Genomic DNA, 21,014 nt, shown 5'->3' with positions numbered 1-21,014 from the left:
CCTGAAGGCGGGGCGCGCGGGGCGGGGCGGGGCGGGGCCGGGCGGAACCTCACGGCCGGCTCTGGGAGGAGCTGACCCGGCCGCGGCTTCTCTGCACCTCACTTTCGCGAAACGTGACTGAACTGCTGCAGCCGACAGCTGGCAGCTCTCTGCGAGGAGGGGTGGAGGTGGGAGATGACGGTGATTTCCTCCCTGCTTGGCCCACAGCGAGCACAGACTCCCTTCTCCTCGCGGCCCCGGGGATGCAGACATAGCAGGTGAGATGGGCCCCGGGTGCGGACCTGTGGGTCCTGGCTTGACTTGGCGGGTCCCCGGTACCCCAACCCTCCGAGTCTGAGTAGATGGGCAGCACCCAGCCCTTGGCGCCCAGGCCCACTGCCTGCGCCTGCCCACCTCTGCCCCGCAGTGCCCTCCTTTAGGACGTGTGTGGCTTCCCAGGAAGGCTTACTTGGGGAAGCGGGGGCTTGTCCCGTTTGAGGAGCATCTCCTTGCACGTGCATCTAGCTTGTCATTCTCGGCCTCTTCCCTGTATTCCAAGGGGTGGTCTCAGTATCTGCCCTCCTGGGAGCTACTGCCTATGTACTTGGAACTTTGCCCACAATTTCCCCCTTACCCCTTTTTGGAGCATGTCAGTTACCCTGACGTTGTGACTCCCATGCCCTGGGGAAGCTGAACGACCAACTTTTTATCCCAGGCACAGACCCTGAGCTGCCTTTCCGCTTCCACCGCTGCCTGCCCAGCTGCTGGGTGGCAGCTGTTCTTTGGGAGGCCTATATGGTTAACGACTCTCCACACCCTTATGTTGGAGGGCCAAAGTCTGTCCCTCACGGCACGGGACAAGGGAAGAGCAGTGCTGAGTGCTCCCCACCCTGGATCTCTAGGAAGGACACTGGTCCTCTACGAGTAGGTGGGAGTGGGTGGATGATGTGCCTGTTGACGTTGAATTAAGAGTACTTTAGTAGAACCACACTGTATTATGTTTTTCCCATGGGGTAAAGGATATTGGGTGTTTGAGAAATGAACAGCCTAAGAGTTTAAAGCTTTCTCTTGGAAGTTAATCAGAAGCCAGTTCCCTATTCTCACTTAATAATATCAGTTGTTACAATTTCAGTGGTTCTCTGATTCTATCCAAACCCAATATGAAATAGCCCGAAGTGATTTGTATATAGTATTTTTCCACTCCCTGCCCCAGTGAGTGGTCAGTGAGTGATTTTTTACTGTGACAGATCAACTTGTTTGTTCTGCAACAAGCCTTGTTTTTAAAGAGATGAAAAAACTGGATGTGAGTGTTTTTAAAAACTTCCGTTGCTGTGGTTCCTGTTCATTTTAAAAGAATGCTCTAGAAAGCATATTTTCCTCCCATTGGGGGGAAAATGGTTAAGATGGGATAAAACTCTGTAAGTCCATTTTGGTTATTTTGACTTTCCCTCAGCTATAGGTATTGCTTTTATAATGTTGAGGAACACTAAAAGAAACCTCATGGAAAAGGGCACATTACTTTTCAGAGTTTTTCTCTTTAACTAACTGAAAGTTAAACCTGGGCATTGCTACAATTATTCTCATCACCTTGAAAGCTCTCCCTTCCCTGCTAACAACTATTTATGATCAAACTAATACATTAAGTTAAACTCCTGTTAATATTAGGTATAAAATTACAACTGGTAACCTTACTACCCTCCCCATCCCTCTATTTTAATTGGAGGATCTTTAATACCAAGTATTGTTTTAAGATCTGGCATAGGCCAATGAATTACATTTAATTTGTTACCATTCTTATCATTAGTATTAGCACTACAACTCCTAATAGCAATTAATACCATTTATTGAAAGCCTACTCTGTGGTAAGCTACTGTGATAAGCTGCGTATAAAATCTCCAGTCCTCACAATATTCCTCTAAGGAGGTATTTACTCTGATGTTACCGTTAAGGAAGCTAAGGTTCTGAAAGGCTAAGTAACTTGCCCAAAGAGTTGATAAGTGATAAGGCCCAAAATTGGGTTCAGGTATGTTTGACTCTTTTCACTGAACAACCACCAGTTTAGTCAAAACTGTTGGTGAAAAAATTACCAAGATTGATATGCTAGTGTGGTACAAATAAGGGGTAGTGAGCAGTATAAGTTATTAATACTCCAGGAAGAGAAAAATAAGGAACTCTAAAAAAAATAACAGAAAACTGGGCTAGTTTGTCGCCTTGTTCTTTAGCACTGCCGTTTCAAGTCTATATCGTTAAAGGCTCCAAATGTTTAACACCTTTGTTTAATTGTTTACCAGCTCCTACTTCAACTATGGGTACCTGTAGCAACCAGTAGCTTTCCCAGGATATCATTTGACGCTTACTTGCTAAACTTCAAGCGTGTGAGTATTGTAGGGTTTGTATATATTGACCACTCCTATCTAATCTTAGTAGAAAAATACTTGTCCTGATCCAGATTAAATGTAAGTTTCCTTTTAATTGTTCAGTTTATACCAGGGTAGCACAAAGAAACTTACCTCGTTCACACCTCTTGAGTATCAGTTGTTGCTGGGTTTGTGGCCTGCCATCTGAATCTTTTTAATGTGATGTGGGTGTTTGAGAACTTCACCTAGGTGTTGTAAATTTCAGGAAGCATAAGATTTTTTTACTTTGTACCTTATTATATAAGGCCACTTTAGATGGTTAATGCAGAATCATTACTTAGCAATTGTCACTATATTGGCAATTGTCACCATATTAATTTCAAGTTACTAATAAGAACTGATTCATTGCAGAGTTGTCCAAGCTGCATGTTGATTGTGTCCCTGGCAGCAAGAGGGGAGTTTGATAAGTATTGTGATATTAGCATAAAGAATTTTTCCTTGCTTTAGCATTTTCTGAACATCTTTAGAACATTTTACAACACATTTTGTGTTCTTTAACATTTTATGAACAACTTTTGAACATTTTGGAACACATTCTATGGTCTTGGGCCTATTGCTATAGTGAAAAACTTAGAATACTTTATAAAAAGTATATATATAGAGAGATTTCTGTCCATGAACTAGACAGTTCCTAAAAGAGAACATTGATTGACTAAACGATGAAATAAATCTACACATATGGAACCTGTGTGCCATGCACTATGTTAGGGACACAGCAGTAAACAAAAACATGCACAGACCCTGTTTCTGGGGACTAATAAAGCAGATAAACATAAATCAAAGTCTAGTAAAGGCGATAGACATAAATCAAATAGTCACTCTAATGCATAATATAACTATAAAACGAAAAAAGTGGCTTGAAGGTAAGGAACATGATTCTATTTGAGAAAAACTCCTGGCCTGGCTATGGGGTCAGGGAAGCCTTACCTGATAAAGCAACTCCTGAACTGTATCATTTGGAGGATGAGTAAGTGTTATGATGTAGAGACGGTGGGCGGGTAGAGAAGAGAACATTTTAGAATTAACTGCATGTTCAAAGTCCCTGTGGCCCAAAGGCACTGTGGGGCATTCAAAAAGACCCGTATGTGTGGCGGGTGCAAAAGGAAGTAAGAGTATGTTGGTGGGATGCCATCATTTCTCTCTCTTACATGCTACCAAAAATTATATTTAACTTCTGTTAAATGATTACTTTGTGCCAGATGTGATTCTAAGGACTTTCCTTGAATAATCTCAAGGTCCTCTAAGGTAGGTACTGTTATTACCATTACACAGATGAGGAAAGTGAAGCACAGAAAAAATAATTTACTGGTTCAAAGTTGATAAGTGATACTCTACTATAGCCTTCTTCCTATCCTATGTATGACCACAGGCTGGGAAAGCCCCTCCTGTCCAGTGTGTCTCCTGGATGGAGCCCTGAGAACTTATGACATTTCTGGAGAATTTTGATGCAGGTGAACATTCAGCAGAGATTCTGAGCTCCATGCTCTTAATCAGTAAGTGGAGCTCAAGTGTGGATCACGGGAGGAGACCCCAGGGCATCATTGCAGCTGTAATATTTGTGTATCTTACTTTACTCAGGTCTGATACTGAATAAAGGACAGGCACATAAATATTTTGAGGTGACCCACCTTTGAGAGTCAAGAGGTTATTGTTAGCTAGGAAACACTCCCACCCTTTTTTTGGTTTTACTTGTATTTTTCTCTGATGGTAGTTGAAGAAAAGTATGTGAATTTATTTGGCCATTTAATAAGTCTAGGTTTGCCAATATATCCTTTCAACTAGAATTGTTCTTATTGATTGTCACATTGACTCTTTCTTCCTTATTTCCACAGATCTGGTTGGAGTTGGAGGGTGAAAGAAAATGAATTCTTTTTCTGATTTACCTGCCAAGAACTTAACCACTGCAGTCAATATGACCAAGACTTTGTCCTCATCAGTAATGCATGGATTTAATTCCACTAATGACCCACCTTCAATGTCAATAACAAGGCTTTTTCCAGCCTTACTGGAATGCTTTGGCATAGTCCTTTGCGGCTACATAGCAGGAAGGGCCAATATCATAACATCAACACAGGCCAAAGGACTGGGAAATTTTGTCTCCAGATTTGCACTTCCAGCTTTATTATTCAAAAACATGGTTGTACTTAATTTAACCAATGTAGATTGGTCTTTCCTATATAGCATCTTAATTGCCAAAGCTTCTGTATTTTTCATTGTATGTGTATTAACCTTATTGGTTGCCAGTCCTGATAGTCGATTTAGCAAAGCTGGACTATTCCCTATTTTTGCTACACAAAGTAATGACTTTGCCTTGGGATATCCTATAGGTAAGTTATTTTTTATTTTTCAAGTGTTTAAAATATGCAAGTGTTTTAGAAGGTAACAAAATTTAAGGCTTTTAATTTATCTAACCATTTATTAGCAATAGATACTCTTATATCTGAGAAATCTTTCATATTTTTTCTTAAATATCTTTTAAATTAGGATGAATTATATTTTTTCCTTAACTTCAGAGTTTGAGGCTCCTTCAAAGATCTACCAAAATAAATGGTCATATCCAAATAAGCTTTGTGAATATTCTTTCTAATAGTATTTTTTCTTCTTAATAATAACATGTGAAAGGAGTTTAATGTCCAGGAGAGATTGAATTCTGATTTAAATTATGTAAAAAACATAGGTATGTATCTGTATAAAAACAGTCATTATTAAATGGTAGCAGTGGAAATTTATGAGTGACTTTCCCCTGCCTTATTTTTCTTACCATCTAGAATATATATTAATTTACATTAACGCTCATTTTTGAGCTTGTCCTTCAAAATGTCAGTGTACTTTAGTTGAAGTTAATTCCTTGTTTAAGAACAAAAATGGTGAGGGTTTTTTCACCTTTCCAACTCTTTAAAGCAACCTGATTTTATTTCTGTGTGTGTATGTTTTCCTGATGAAGCAGTAAACATACAGATTTGGAATGTTGAAATATATTGAAAGGAAACTTTTTTTTTCCAGAACACTCTGCCACTAAGAAAGTGTATACTTAGTTAACTAGTTTTTTAATTTAATTTTTATTTTTTTTATTGGGGAACAGTGTGCTTCTCCAGGGCCCATCAGCTCCAAGTCATTGTCCTTTAATCTAGTTGTAGAAGGTGCAGCTCACTGGCCCATGTGGGAATCGAACTGGCAACCCTGTTGTTCAGAGCTCATGCTCTAACCAACTGAGCTGCCCCAGTATTTTTATTTTTAAGTTAAAGATTATGTTGTGCTTTGATCGTGTATCATAATGTGAGGACCTGAATATTATGGATCTAATCATTCATTCATTCATTCGCTCATTCATAGGGACCCATTATGTGCCCATGACTATGCTAGTTGCTGGGAGTACATCTGTAACTACATCTATGAACAACATTCTTTTTCTTTTTAAGATTTTATTGGGGAAGGGGAACAGGACTTTATTGGGGAACAGTGTATATTTCCAGTACTTTTTATTGGGGAACAGTAGTGTGTTTATCCCAGGACTCATCAGCTCCATCCAAGTCAAGTTGTTGTCCTTTCAATCTTAGTTGTGGAGGGCACAGCTCAGCTCCAGGTCCAGTTGCTGTTGCTAGTTGCAGGGGGCGCAGCCCACCATCCCTTGTGGGAGTCAAACCAGCAACCATGTAGTTGAGAGGACGCGCTCCAACCAACTGGGCCATCTGGGAGCTCAGAGGCAGCTCAGCTCAAGGTGCCATGTTCAATCTTAGTTGCAGGGGCACAGCCCACCATCCCTTGCGGGAGTCGAGGAGTCGAACCAGCAACCTTGTGGTTGAGAGCCCGCACTCCAACCAACTGAGCTATCTGGCCACCAGGGAACTGAGCAGCAGCTCATTGACTTCATCTAGTTGTGGAGGGCGCAGCTCGCTGCCCATGCAGGAATCGAACTGGCAGCCCCATTGCCCAGAGCTTGCGCTCTAACCAACTGAGCCACCCATCGGCCCCTGAACAACATTCTTGTACATATTGAATTTACAGCTTAATGGGAAAATAAAATTAAAATAATATCAGGTAATGACAAGGGCCATAAAAATAAGTAAAGTATTATAGAGGGATAGGAATGAGGAGGTACAATTTGATGTAGGGGGTAAGTAAAAGCTTTCTGATGTATCTTGTGAGCAAGAGACTGAAATAAATTTAATAAAATGGACAATTGAAATCTACCATTAACTTTCAGATTTCTTATCCAGTAGTTTTGACATCCCCCCTCAGATTATCTCACCTCTGGCACCAAAAGGATTCTAGTGGACTATACTTTTCATCTTTCTCCTCCATCTCTTTTACCAGAAACAGATACACCTAAAAACTTAAATAACTATGAGTAAAGGAGGAGGTTTATGAGAGTGGTAAAAACTAGTCTCTTAAATAACTGAGCTGTAAATAGTCAGAAACTAGGTAGGTGTTCTTTAATGTTATTGAATTTTAAAATTAAGGATGAATCAAGCATTTAAATAAAGACTTTGGAAATAAAGGCAAGGAGTTAATGTGTTTATCCATTTCTTCAAAGCCATTAATACTTTAAATTTGTCAAGGTATTTATGTTATAAGGACCTGAGAAGTAGCTCAGTGTCATAGTGTTAAATATTTAATATATATTGCTGTATCTTAATTTGGACATAAACTAAGTATATAGTTTCATGCTCTCATAGATTAGTAAGCCCTAAATAGAACTAACATTTGTAACGTAATAGTTTATAGTGTACTTTCTTATGTATCTATCTCTTTTGAGGTAGGGCTGATATTATTGTCCTCGTTTTCAAATAAGGAGACAGGCTTATAGAGATTTAATTGCCTTATCCCAGGTCACACAGTTTACAGGTGCCTGAGACCCAAACCTAGGTCTTCGGGTTCTAAATCCAGGGCATTCTCTTAGGCTACACAGTTATGTAACATGCCCATTTACTCCTGAGAAGACCCAATTAACCCTTGTAATACATTACTTTCAAAGAGAATCAACATTTTTATTATATTGACGTTAATCTATAAGTCTTCCATAAAATGAGTAGTAGTAGAAAAAGACCTATTAAATGAGTTTGTCCATTTTCATATCAAAGCAGACTCTCCAACTAAAAAAATGTAGTCAGCCATGTTCGTTGCTGCTTTTCTTGTGCCCCACATTATATCGGTGAATCTGGAAATAATCATGTTCCCAGCAGTGTGCTAGCCCAGTTTTTCCTGATGATTAGGCTTATAGATTTTGAGTTGTAATATCTGTGTGGTGTTTTTTTGTTTTAAATCACAAGTCATATAAGAGCTCTTGTAACATTAGATTGTAGACAATACCTTTACCAGAAACTAATCGTATACACAGAAGTACTTTTTTCACATATCTGCAGATTAGAAGGTGTGATACAGAGCTACAGGGTCATGTGTCTGCTGCAGTGAGGTTATTTTTTATTGCAGTCCATGCCCATCTGCCTTCTGGCCTCATTCAGTATGAACAGAGGAGACTGTGTCTCTAGAGAGAAGACCCTCTCACTTTGTTATGTGGCCTCTCCCAGGAATTTCCACTTTCTTGTTCACAGATAAACATCACAGCTTATAAGAAATGTCCTTTTTAAGACTTTGGTCCAAACATCAGTCCAATTTATAGGTGATACAGGAGAAGGTAGGTAATGAATAAAGAAAAAGGACCGTCATGTTTCCTTTTTCTCTATACTATGACAATTATAACAGTCTATGAAACTACATTAAAATGATTTATCTATACCCAAGTGACAGGAAACTACAGTGCCCTATTACAAACTAAAAAAAAGCTCACTGTTTTTTAGAATAGTTCATTTCATAAATACTCAAAGAAATCTGAATGTGAGAAGAAACCAAGAATCTACCACAGTGAAATGTTGATTTCAGCAAATCAGAGCAGTTCCCTGCCTCTGTCATTAAAAGACACTAATAGGGCGTAGTTAAATCCTATAATTTATTCTTCAAACAATGCTGATAGCATAAGTACCCTGACTAATCATAATTATGCTCTAGTGCTTGAATTGTAAACAAAAAGGAAATGAAACATTTAACTATATGCCCGTTAAATAATAGAATGATCTTGTCTGAGTCTTTGTATTAGTTGCTAGGGATTGAAAACCTGCCGGGATCAAAAAAGGAGCCACAGTGGGTGGCTAATTTTGTCTTAGTTCTTCAAAGCTATGTATAATAATTCCTCATAGTGGGATTCTCCCCTCCCCCCAAGAACCTTATTTAAAAGTATTAATTAATTAGAACTTAATAGTTGATATATTTGACTAGAACCCTGATTTGTTAATATGGGTCACTTTTTTCATATATTTTTTTTTCAGATTTGGAAAACCATCTTCAGATTGATAACAAAAGAATAGCACTACCAATTTATAAAGACGTAATGTTAAGTAATTACGCAAATGAATGGCAGAAATGGGCTGAAATTTCCATGTTGAACCATTTTCTTCTAGTAATTTAACAAGTGTTTACTTATTCCCAATTTTTTGCTGTCCCACTAGACTACACTTCTTTTGCCTTTAAATACCTGTTCAACTGACTTAAAATACCCCAGTTGTAACCTGCTTTATAAATATTCAGAATATGAAAAAAGGAGAAAATTTGGGTATAAAAAGAAAAGAGGTTAACAAATAACAATTAAATTACTGTGTGTTATAAAATACATTTTTACTCTGAAACCTTTGATATTCATTGATGTGTTAATTGCATTCAGCAACTATTTTCAGATTTGCTCAGCACTGCTGGGAACTGGAGGTGATAAATGGATTTGAACTTAGAATTTGTTTAAGTGGCACTAGTATAAAACAAGGTACTAGAGCCATCCAGAGATGAGGAGATCCATGATATAGATTGAAGGCTTGGTGGAAGAAGTGGTACCTGAGAAACAGTAGGCAAGATTTTGATAAGAAAGGAAAGATTTCAAGAAGTTGGGGTGATGGTCAACATATAGAACTAGTTATGAATCTGATGTTTGTCTGGTGTAACTATGATATTAAACTGGCTGATTGAGGCTTTGCATTACGGAATAGATGGGTATTCCCAGAGAGATGAGCTGAGTAAATAAGGGGCCAGTTGTGGAGATTGGACTGTGAATGTCAAAAGAAAGGTTTTATAGCTGTTCTTACGGGTGGTGAGAGCTGTGGGAAAATCTTAATTTTTGAAAGTTAAGATTTAGATACTATTGTATTGTCAGCAATGAATATAATGGATGAAAGGGGTGGTCAAGAAAAATCAAAAGGATATTGGTTGGAAACACATTAACCCAATTTTGAAATTTTTGGCTAGTGGCCGTAGTAGGAATCAAGAGGAGAAAAATACAAAAGATCCTGCAAAAGAAGAAAGTACTTGGTGAATGGCTAGCCACAGATAATAAAGACTGTTGCTCATATTTGCACTGAGCTTTCAAACAATCTAAAGTCTATTATATGACAGAGATTAAGTGCTAGTGTGCCAGGAAAGTAAATTCTGGGGAGGGGCTTTGTGTGCTGTAAGTTGTCAAAGGAAATTACCTTATGCATTTTATCTTGGCCACTTGGGAAAATTCTTATGCTCAGATGGAAAACACAAAGCTTTTCCAAAATATACTCTCTGTTTTAAAAAGAGTGATGGGCAGGTGTGGATGCCTTTCTCTTAGAGATAGAATATCTCAGAACAAGTATAGGTACCTAGGGATGGTTATCAAAAGTGCTGCTTTTTTTACTTAAAAGATGAAACCTTATGAAACATGAAAGAAAACTACCGAGGGGTATAGAGCTGGTATATTTAATTTGGAAACTGGAAAGAATTTGTGAAATTTTATGTAATCAAATATGTGTTGTTTAACCACTGCTTTATTTCAGAACTATTATAGACCTCTGTATGTGCTTAGCTGAAGAAAGGGAATTGACTCTCATAAAAAATAGTTTTTAGCTAATGAGAACAAGGTGAACTTCTGCAGCTTATATAATCTAGTTACATAACTTTAATGGGACATGTGCATGATATTAATTGAACTTACGTATCCCGAGTAAACAAATATATTTTCCTACCTCTGTCACTTTATCTTAATGTAAATTGAGAAAGTTAATCTTGTACATTTTTTTTCACATGGTTGCCTCCTTCCTTGTGAGTGATTGTGTTTGTTCTTTTCATCTTTCTTAACCTCAAATCATTTATGAATCAGCTTTCATATAATAGATTGAATAATTTCAGGACTCATTGCCAAAAATGTGCCTACAGACCAGGTTGCTTACTTCAAAGTTCTAAGTTGCCCTGATCAACCCACGACCAGGCCACCACCCCTCACTTCCACCAAGAAACTGCTAAAAGTCTGATCCAACCCAATCGCTTCTAAGGCGACTCAGAAGGGATTAAGTTCTAAAGTCATCATGTACATTCAAACCCTTGAAAAAGCCCTTAAATCACCTACAAAATATAGCACACATACTTTGTTTTTGTATACTGTACCAATTCTCCTAAGTCTAACAGAGCCAAATTTTTCTCTCGCATTGTTGGTCATTGAACAGCAAGTGAAGTAATTAGTTTACATTTGGGAATATGCTTTATGAAAAACAAAAAAAAAAGAAAACAAAAAAAACTTTTGTTTTCCTAAGAGGGTGTAGTTGAATTTGTGTTAGTTTAATGTGCTTTACATGACCACTGTATTCCCCTCCCAAACATTTCTTATCCAATTTTACATCCCTAATTCTTCCGCATCTTAACTGGTCCTCCCTGAAGCCATTCATTCCCTTTCATTCCTCTCAAATGGAGGTTGCCCGTTCTCCCGCAGGCATACTGCATGAGCAGTGGTAGATAGGAATGGCATCTTCATAGATACCTCGTACCTCCCGTGGGCCACTGTTCTTTGTTGTTTTATAAAAGCTACCTCTTTGAGATTCATGCTCCTGACTAGACGCTTAAACTCATTGCTGTCATCTGCTGACCTCATTCTGGTCATTCCTCCTGCATTGAAGACTTGACTATCTGGCTTCCTGTTAACTTCTCTGCTCCCAACTTTTGCCATTATCTTGTTCGACATTAGCATCCATGTGAACTACCCATCAAATTCTCTGCCCTCTTAGTTCCTTGACCTCCCGATCTCCAGTGATGTTGTTCTGTACTCCATTTCAGCCACCAACTAACCTGGTCATCTTAGGTCATCCTGGACCTAGTCATCTGGGAAATATTAAATTCAGTAGCTCACTATCTGACTTACTCTGAACTCCTAAACTTCCAACACCGTGTACTTCTTAGACTTCGCAGAGAACTCCAGTCTCTGACCCCTCTACTTTCTGTCAGCCATCTCCCATCTTTCCTCCTTCTCCTGTATAGCTTGGACTCCATCACTTCAGTGCTTGTTTTGTAGTTCGTGGTCTCCTACTTGCTTCTCAGCCCTCCATACCCTGACTTCTGCTTCCCCACTCCAGTGAAACTTCTCTCTCAAAGGAACCAACAACCACTTTGTTGCTATTACTACTTAAGCATTTAATGTGTTACAAGAATTTTACTTTGAATTGTTTCTTTTAGGAATTCTACAATTCTGCCCTTTTATTGTGACTAGTCTAAGCTGCTATTCAGTAAAAATTAGTGGGTATTACTAAAAATAATTTGTAAAAGTTGCTTATCATTTTATAACATAATGTGTCGTGGTTTTTTTTGGGGGGGGTGTTTGGTTTTGTTCTCTTTTTAGCTTTCTTACTAAAAATGTACTTTTTCCAAAACAAGGCTAGTGAGGTCATTCTGCACTATTTAGATTAATTTATAATATGCTATAATTAAGCTCAAAAAACATTATATACATAATTTATTAATATGTTTCTGTGGTAATTGTTTTTAAATCAATTTTAATTCTTGTTTTTCAGTTGAAGCTTTATATCAAACTACATACCCAGAATATCTCCAGTACATTTATTTGGTGGCACCAATATCGCTTATGATGTTAAACCCTATAGGGTTTATTTTCTGTGAAATCCAGAAATGGAAAGACACCCAAAATGCTTCTCAAAACAAAGTGAAAATTGTGGGGCTTGGACTTCTGCGTGTATTACAGAACCCAATAGTATTTATGGTCTTCGTTGGCATTGCCTTCAATTTTATTCTTGATAAAAAGGTGCCCGAATATATGGAAAATTTTCTTGATGGACTTGCAAATTCTTTTTCTGGATCAGCTCTATTTTATCTTGGTCTTACAATGGTAGGAAAAATAAAGAAACTGAAGAAGTCGGCATTTGTTGTACTAATACTTCTCATCACAGCTAAACTGTAAGTTGCACTTATTTAACTTGGGGATTGTACTTTGTGAAAGCCTTGAATTTAGCCAGTTTATTAGGATGTGTCTGCAACTATTTTCTCCTTTCAATAGTCTAATAGTAATAATCCCTCTGAATTGAATAGTTGTGATTTAAAGGAAAATATGATGTGGAAAGTCATTTCCTTATTCCGTGTAGGTAATCCATTTTTCTGTCAGAGGATAAAGACTATTGGTTTCCCTTCAGCTTTTATATAATTTTACTTAATATCTCCTACGGTACCAGTTTGATCGTATTTTTAAGGAATTTTGCAGGATTTCTGAGTTTTCTAAATCTATTAAAATCTTAAAGTCAAAAGCATCTTAATCATGATAAAACAATAATTTTGAATATAAATTATTTTTTATCATGAATTTGGGGGAAATATTCTGTAATTCTGAGGGTGGCTGAATTTCTAAATAGAAGTAAGTCAATATGCATGATTGCTATCAAACATCTGATCCTAGCCTGACAAATAAAAAGTTCTTATCAGCTCCTTAGTTAATAGTTCTTCACCTTACTTAGTTCATTAGCCATGGAGTTATATTTCATGGTGCAAATGATATCGATTTTAGTGCAAGATTATCCCAAGGTACTTGGGGTATATTTAACTATGGAATTCAGCTCTTGTATAGACAATTCAATTCATGAGACCAGTGCAATATGAAATAGTATCTATATTTTCAAAATAGTAAAAATATAAGTTCTGAATATTATTTAACATGGTATTATGATCCTCAGAAGTAAAGTATTAATTAATATTGCCACAGTAATAAATAGGGGTCTAGCAACAATAGTATTATCAACTTCAACTTAGAAGTAGAATCTAAATATTCTCATTTTTTAAATCATTTTTTCTGTGTCTTTGATCCCTATTCAATATTTTCATCTTTTTTTTTTTTTTTGGAGTAGTTCTTTACTCCATCCTAGAGCATCTCTCTGTGTGCTGCTGTGACAATGTCATCAACCTTAGTCTTGTTCTTTTTAAAGGAAAGCTCCAGTAGCTCAGCTACTGGTGATATGTTCTTTCTTGTTTAATAATTGACTCTTCACAGGGTCTGGATTTCACTAATATTCTGCCCTGTTTTAGTTGTTTCAGTTCCCTTTGCTAAATTTTTTTGTCTTTACAAGATGAAAAGCTAATTTTAAAATACCTATTTTTCTACTGGTTTTGAGAATCTAATTGAACAGCAATGTTATCATTACCTGAACCATTTAAACCTCTGGTTATAATAAAGACCAGCTTTTTTTTTTTTTTTCTTTCCAGAATTGAGTTTAGTAATTTTCTTGAAAAAAGTTTACTCAGATTGTCAATATTTTTTTAACGTTTCAATGAACTAATAGAGGAAGCAAGAAACAGCAACTATTATGACAACTTTTTCAAGATAGTTATTTGTAGAATCAAAAAATCTGAATTTTTTCCCTCCTAATCCCTGATGTTTGAAGTGTTTCTAGAATAACGTTATACTATAAATGGCTCCAAGTTGAATTCTTGATTCTTTCAACAAAGGGTCCACAAGTGGGCATATAAGGAATGTATTCATGCCAATAGATACACGTTCTGGGCAGGAAGAAGAAGAATAACGTAATGCCAAGTTCACTAGAGTAATTTACTCCTTGGGGACCAGCATGCTTTAATATTCAAGTTATGATGCATTTCCTGTTTCTCCAGCCTGGTGCTGCCACTTCTGTGCAGAGAAACGGTGGAACTCTTGGACAAGGGCGGCAGTATAGTGAACCACACAAGTTTGTCGAATTATGCATTTTTGTATGGTGTCTTTCCTGTAGCACCAGGAGTGGCTATCTTTGCAACACAGTTCAACATGGAAGTAGAGATTGTATGTATATACTACTTTCTAAGTTTGATCATCTGTGTGGTTAGTAGCAAATGAATTTCCAAAACACAGAAATCAGCATTCTTCTATGAGAATTTGATATCTATAAGCTATTTCATTGTGTATAAGGAGGTATCATGTAACATCACATAACAGTAGAATTATTTAATCTGGGGTCTTTATTCAGTCATGACTTTTTTCATTGTTCTTTTTCAGTGTGAGTGTTTTATTGCTGTACTTATACTTAAGCCTAAAAGTTATTTACAGAAGGGTAACTTTTAAATTTTGAGGGAAAATAACCTACTTCATTTATTGATAACTTAACCACCAGATGCAAAAAAACCACATAATCAACTGCAGTAAATAGCTAAAATCAACACCAAATTGTTACCAGTGTCTAAGCATATTGTAGATGTTATGTACAGCATTACAATAAATGTCTTTGAAATATAACATGAAGGAACTAAATTGTTTAACAAAGGTCAGTGCCTTTTTTTAATCTGTAAAATGTTTGCGTAATAATTCTTCTCTTTTTGAATTGCTCTTATTGCCCTATATTTTATGAAATAGTATCAAAGGAAACTGGTCATCAATTTAATCAGATCATTAATATGGTTTACTTCCAAGAACCTGGAAGATAACCATAAGCAGTGGGACGTTTACTATGTGTTATGTGCAAATATAAATCGAGTATAGATTGGGAAAGGAGCCAAGGGAATATAACTGTTTCCTTTTTTTTTTTTAACTGATCTTATGTTTTTCTTTAATGCTACTTGAAATTTTTTTTTAATTGGGGAATATTGGGGAACCGTGTGTTTCTGCAGGGCACAGCTCAGCTCCACATCCAGTTGCCATTTTCAATCTTTAGTTGCAGGGGGCGCAGCCTACCATCCCATGTGGGAATTGAACCGGCAACCTTGTTCACGCTCTAACCAACTGAGCTAACCGGCTGCCCCTCCGAAAGCTCAGTGGCAGCTCATTGTCTTCAATCTAGTTGTGGACGGTGCAGGTCACTGGCCCATGTGGGAATTGAACCGGCAACCCTGTTGTTGAGAGCTCGCCCTCTAACCAACTGAGTCATCTGGCCACCCAACCGTGTTTTCTTTTAAGAACTCTCAGAAAGGGGGAATATGTTATTAGATAACATGCTGGATTCTGTGAAGTCTTTTTACTGACTTTTGCTTTTATTTTAGAATGCCTTAATATGCTGTGGCTATTTAAAGTTTAAGGTAATTGTTTAAGTGTGACTCTGACCCTTTCCTCAATTTGATTTCATTTTTGTAGATAACCTCAGGGATGGTAATAAGCACGTTCGTGTCTGCACCCATCATGTATGTTTCTGCCTGGTTACTGACCTTTCCCTCAATGGACCCTAAGCCATTGGCATATGCCATCCAGAATGTTAGCTTTGATATAAGTATTATCAGCCTGGTCTCCTTGGTAAGTATGTTTCAGTGTAAAACTGAATGAAAACCACAGAGTGAGTTTTCATTGGTAACAGAAGTTTAGGGATTTAAAAATCTAATTTCTTAGGCAATAGAGAATGCTAAAGTCTGCCTATAAAATATAACATCAGCCTTCTGAGTTTTGTCTTTCCAACTGAGTCAGAGTTGGGTAGCAGACAAGGCATGAGATTTAGTCAGACCTAGATTTGACTGCTGGCCCTATCACAAACTAGCTGTATATCTCTGTGGCGTTACCTTAACTTCTCTAAGCTTCAGTTTTCTCACTATAAAATAGAGATAATTTACCTATTTCCAGGGGTTGTTTTAAGGATTATATGAGATAATATGTGTGAAAAACATTCTGCACATGGTGAATCACTGTACAAATACTAGCTGTTATACAGTGAATCATGGGGTTGGGGGATCCTTGGGACCATATCCAACCACCCATTGCATTTTAATGAAACTTCTTGATATATCTACTTCTTGGACAACTAGAGTATCTTATAGATCATGTTGCCTAGTAAATTCAAGTAGTCTGGCTGGAAAAGAGTAAGACAACTTTCACTATTAAAGGAAAGGAGGTGGGGAGGCATATATATATGCAACAAATAAAGGCATGATTAATGTAATTTTTAGGAAATTTCACTTCTGTTGCATATTAAAATCAATGCCCGCTGATAAGAAGGCAGTTTGGGAAGAGAGACAATATAAATTTTAATTGACAGTGAAGGGAGACGAAAAAAGGAAATGAACCAGCAAACTTAGCTGGCCACTGTCTAGGTAGAATAGAAACCCAATCCTTTTAAATAAAAGAAATGCAAGATAATCTTAAGGGAGACAATGTGTATTGTTTGAAGTAAGACAGCCTGGAATTTCCAATATTTATTTACTACCCCCTGAGCCAATATGGTAGAATTGAAAAGGAGAACTTAAAATAGTGAACTGTAACTGCATCTCCCATCTAAACTCTTTTCCTGAATAGTTGGCTATGAACCTGTGTCACACCCCAGCCACCAGAGGTAGGGAAAGTTAGAACATGGTCCTCGTCAAGGCATTAGTTCTTAAAGACTGTCACTTTTGGACAGTTTACAATAGGATCTCTCTGTGCTTTTTATTTTAATTTGGATATAGTCATTTACCTTAATACCCGTTTGGGAACTAAACAGGTTAAAGTAAATATTGGAATTTCTGAACCAAGATAAAGAGGATTTTTTACAGAGGCTAATCAATGAACTATTTAATAAGTAAATATGAAGACTAAGAAACTAAATAACTTTTGAACTCTTTGTCTTTAAGATCTGGTCTCTCGCTATTCTTCTTTTGAGTAAGAAATATAAACAGCTTCCTCATATGCTTACAACTAATTTACTCATCGCTCAGGTTAGTAAACCAACAAATATTTAGAATGATGCTTTTCTCATTGATTAAACTACTGTAGAGGAAAAAATTACTTCTCTGTGTTTTTCCAGTTATAAAGTCAAAAGTATTTTTTACCGAATGCAATCAATTACAAGTTGATTACAATTAATTTATCCCTAAATTATTAAATATTGCAGTAGTTCTTGAATTATATAAAGTTGAGGCTAATAATGGCACTTGATGATAATTTTGCATTTTTTAATAGAAATAATTGAATCCTTAAAAATTAAACTCTCACAATCTTATTTTTCTAGTTAAATCTTTGCATATCTTAAAATTATAATGGAAAGAAGGTTAGCATTTTCTGTGTAAACCATTATTAAATATAAGGTTAGTATTTAGAATGTTGTCATCTGTGTCAATTGAATATGTAAATTGTTAAACATGGTATAACAGGGTTTCTTTTTACCATAAAACTTGAAGCTTTTGTGTAACTAGTATGCAATAGTTGATAATTATTCAGCAATAATTTAAAATAAATAATAATATATTTGCTGTGAATAAAACATGAGTGTGACTCATATGAATATGACTGACTTTGTTTTTTTCATAATTTTTTCTTTAGTCTATTGTGTGTGCTGGAATGATGATATGGAATTTTGTTAAAGAAAAAAATTTTGTTGGACAGATTCTGGTGTTTGTTCTATTGTACAGCTCCCTCTATAGCACCTACCTATGGACAGGTAAGTTGGATCATGAATGGAAATTTAGGTCTGTCCCCCTACTAGAAGCACTCCTATTTGAAGTCTCCTAGTACAGGATTAAGGCATTCTTTCAGGCAGTTCCACCCGCTAACATAGGCAGTCTGCAAAGCTGAGTTCTGTTTCCTGATGTACTCTATTTTCTGCCTGGGTTCAGGCAGTTTCCTGTCACGTGGTCCTTTTCCTCAGCATCTTTGGCTCTAGGCCACAGTCAGCCCAGCTCTCCTTTGGAAACACCAAGAGAGCAGGCACTGGAGGCAGGTAGAGAAAGTAGGGAATGGGCAGAGAGGTCTGAGGTGTGTAAGGTGTGTCCAGAGCTCACTATTAGAGTCCAACTGAACTGAATGAAAAATTCTCGTTCTGCCGTAAGCAAATGACTTAACTTTTACTGTCTCCATTTCCTTATCTGTAAGACAGGGGACTGGGTTATCCCACTTTACAGAGTTATTTCGAGAATTAAATGAAACATGGTTGTTTATGCCTGGTACATGGTAGGCACTCAACAAACAGAACTATATTATTAAATAGAGGGAATAGCGGTAATATAAGAATAAGAAAAGTAAGGGGGAAAAGGGTATGGACATAGAAGAGTACCCAGTAAGAAAGACTGTTTCCCATTTCAACTAACTCCAAAAAAGGTACTGAAAGTGGTTTAGCACATTGGTATTTTGAAGTATAGTATTTGTTTGGATGCATACATTCTGGCATGTTTGTGAAACATTCTAATCTGGCTGTTTTGTACTCATACATACCACAAATGTGAACCTGTAAAATAGCACATAAAAGGAAATTGTAGAAGGGCAGGGCTGGTGACATCCAGCCTGTTAGGAGGCAGGTGTCAGGAAGTGACAGTGAGGGCCAGGACTTTGATTTCATGCCTCAGGATCAAAAGAAGGACCCATCTAAGTCAACAGCCTTTTGAAGTTAAAACAACAGTGTGGTGAGGAATTACTGAATGAAAACTTCAGTGCATAGAGAAGGGTTTGTGCTTTTTAAAGGCAAGTACCCCTTGCATAGCATAAGTTTTCATGAGATGTCAACTTAAAACAGCCTAAAGACTTTACTTCCAAATACAGATGAACCAACTTGATCTCTAATACTTAGGGTTATTAAGGCTAAATTTATAATGAGAATAAGGGAGCAACAAATAGACCAATGCATCAGAAAGGCTCCCTGAACTCCTCAGGGTAGGCATGCCAAGATCCATCCAACAGCACTTCTGAATGTCTTCACCTGATGAAGTGCCCTTTCACCTTGGGATGATTCTAACAGAATTTTAGGCCTAACGTGCCATTTTAAATCATTTCATTCAGCCATTTTCAACATCACTCGTTTGCATACCGTTCTCATGACTTTTGTCATAGCTGCATACCATTTGTCCTTTTTTCCCCTTAAAATTGACTCACTTTTTTTATTTTAATAAGTTGAGCCTTTATCAGTAAAATCCCAGGTTTCATGAGCTAGTTAAAAGTTTTTCAAGCACATGTTAAAATAAATACATAACTAGTCAAAACTTTTTCAACCTTGTGTCGCCTGTTGTCTCTACCCTTTTGGAAACACTGGTCTGGTTTAAATTCTTCATTTTGCAAATGAGGGACATAAGGCCCAAAGATTGTAACTGATTCAGGCAGGAGCTCTCATACCTTAATTAGTGAGAGATCCAGGGCTGGACTGGGCATGTTCCCATGTCAGTCTATTCACAAGGAAGAAATAATGAACATTAGAAATTTAAAGAGTGCCCTTGCGACCGTTAACACAGTTGGCACACTGTGGTGATTGATTACTTGTTTCCTTGTCACTTTGAAAACCTGGAACTGTAGAGTGTACAAATGTGTTTAGAGAAGAGTGGTAGAATTATAGTACCTCTTCAACTTGAGTAATATGTGGGTCCCTGTAAAGAAAACCGATTCTCAAGGACCTTAGTGTTGATTTATACTATTTCTAGCACAGTGTCACTTAATCTGTACGATCTTAAATCTTATATATGGCTAATATACAACTTTGAAACCAAAGCAAATTCACAGATGAGATTCAAACAAAACTATAAACTCAGTAATTCTAATTAGCAATATTAATTGACACGACAAAGGATCTTGTTTTGCTAATCTGAATCACAGCTTGAAATGTAAAATGGAACCCATTTCTCTGGTTAGGTTTTTTTTTTTTTCAGTTTGGCCGGCCTTTATTTCCATGTGTGGGTTTCTGACCTGTTTTCTCACTGCTTTTCTCTCTTCAAACTACCAAAGAACATTCATTTGGACCGTGTGTTGTGATATCATTTGGCCTTCACTTGGCTCAAACTGAATATAAAACCAAATGTAAGCCCTGAAATCATGAGACTGTACTTTGGTTATAAGAAGGACATCTAGGTGATTATAATTGAAAATATACCAAAAAGACTTAAAATTTATCATAGAAATTTCCAGATCCTGAAGAATATGTCTTAGGAACTCTCCAGATCTGAGTTTTAGAAACACTAATGGAGTTGGACTTACCAGGGAGCAGATGTCTGGGTTTCTAGTCTTGCTCTGCCCTCTGCTGGCTGTGGGGCTTGGGCAAACCCTTGTTTCCGTATCTGTAAAATGAAGCTGTTCTTTTAAAACAGTGGTCTCTTCGGACCCTAAAGTTCTAAGATTCTATGACCATGTAGATTTATTAAATACGATGTTACTTGTACAAATAATTAGGCATAAGTGATATGGAAAGCTTAAGAACTTTAAAACTTTTTTATTAAGTGCATATTATATTTGTATTAAGGTCCATCGTTTAGATTTGGGGCATTTTCCAAAAAGAAAACCTGTGTAAGAATTACCTGTACTTTCTTAGCACAAGCAGAGTGGGGTTTTTTATGCTTAGAATTGTTCTGTAGCCGCTTAAAAAAATTAGATTCCAAACACATCAGTCAAAAGAATAAGATGATTTGGGGCTTTTGAAAAAATCCTCATGT

At 37.1% G+C, this 21,014-nt stretch overlaps 2 protein-coding genes across 3 annotated transcripts in view; one reads left to right on the top strand and one right to left on the bottom strand.

The window, feature by feature from the left end:
- The first annotated feature begins 46 nt into the window (after nucleotides 1-46).
- Nucleotides 47-21,014, top strand: part of GPR155 (G protein-coupled receptor 155) — a 38,833-nt gene continuing 17,865 nt past the window's right edge. The window contains exons 1-8 of one of the 2 annotated variants that reach the window (XM_019727467.3): nucleotides 47-257; nucleotides 2,271-2,354; nucleotides 4,229-4,723; nucleotides 12,239-12,638; nucleotides 14,337-14,502; nucleotides 15,784-15,939; nucleotides 17,244-17,327; nucleotides 17,932-18,049. In XM_019727467.3, coding sequence (XP_019583026.3) covers nucleotides 4,258-4,723; nucleotides 12,239-12,638; nucleotides 14,337-14,502; nucleotides 15,784-15,939; nucleotides 17,244-17,327; nucleotides 17,932-18,049 — 1,390 coding nt within the window. In that variant the 5' untranslated portion in view covers nucleotides 47-257; nucleotides 2,271-2,354; nucleotides 4,229-4,257. The remainder of the gene's footprint in view (nucleotides 258-2,270; nucleotides 2,355-4,228; nucleotides 4,724-12,238; nucleotides 12,639-14,336; nucleotides 14,503-15,783; nucleotides 15,940-17,243; nucleotides 17,328-17,931; nucleotides 18,050-21,014) is intronic. The other variant, XM_019727469.3, reaches the window with a different exon arrangement.
- Nucleotides 20,544-21,014, bottom strand: part of SCRN3 (secernin 3) — a 45,182-nt gene continuing 44,711 nt past the window's right edge. Inside the window, exon 8 of the mRNA XM_074338219.2 lies at nucleotides 20,544-20,642. Coding sequence (XP_074194320.2) covers nucleotides 20,559-20,642 — 84 coding nt within the window. The 3' untranslated portion in view covers nucleotides 20,544-20,558. The remainder of the gene's footprint in view (nucleotides 20,643-21,014) is intronic.

Source organism: Rhinolophus sinicus, chromosome 17 (genome assembly GCF_057876585.1).
Source record: "Rhinolophus sinicus isolate RSI-liver-muscle chromosome 17, RSI-T2T, whole genome shotgun sequence".
Classification (NCBI taxonomy): domain Eukaryota; kingdom Metazoa; phylum Chordata; class Mammalia; order Chiroptera; family Rhinolophidae; genus Rhinolophus; species Rhinolophus sinicus.
The sequence above is the reverse complement of the archived record's forward strand: the minus strand, read 5'-3'. Positions and strand labels throughout refer to the sequence as shown.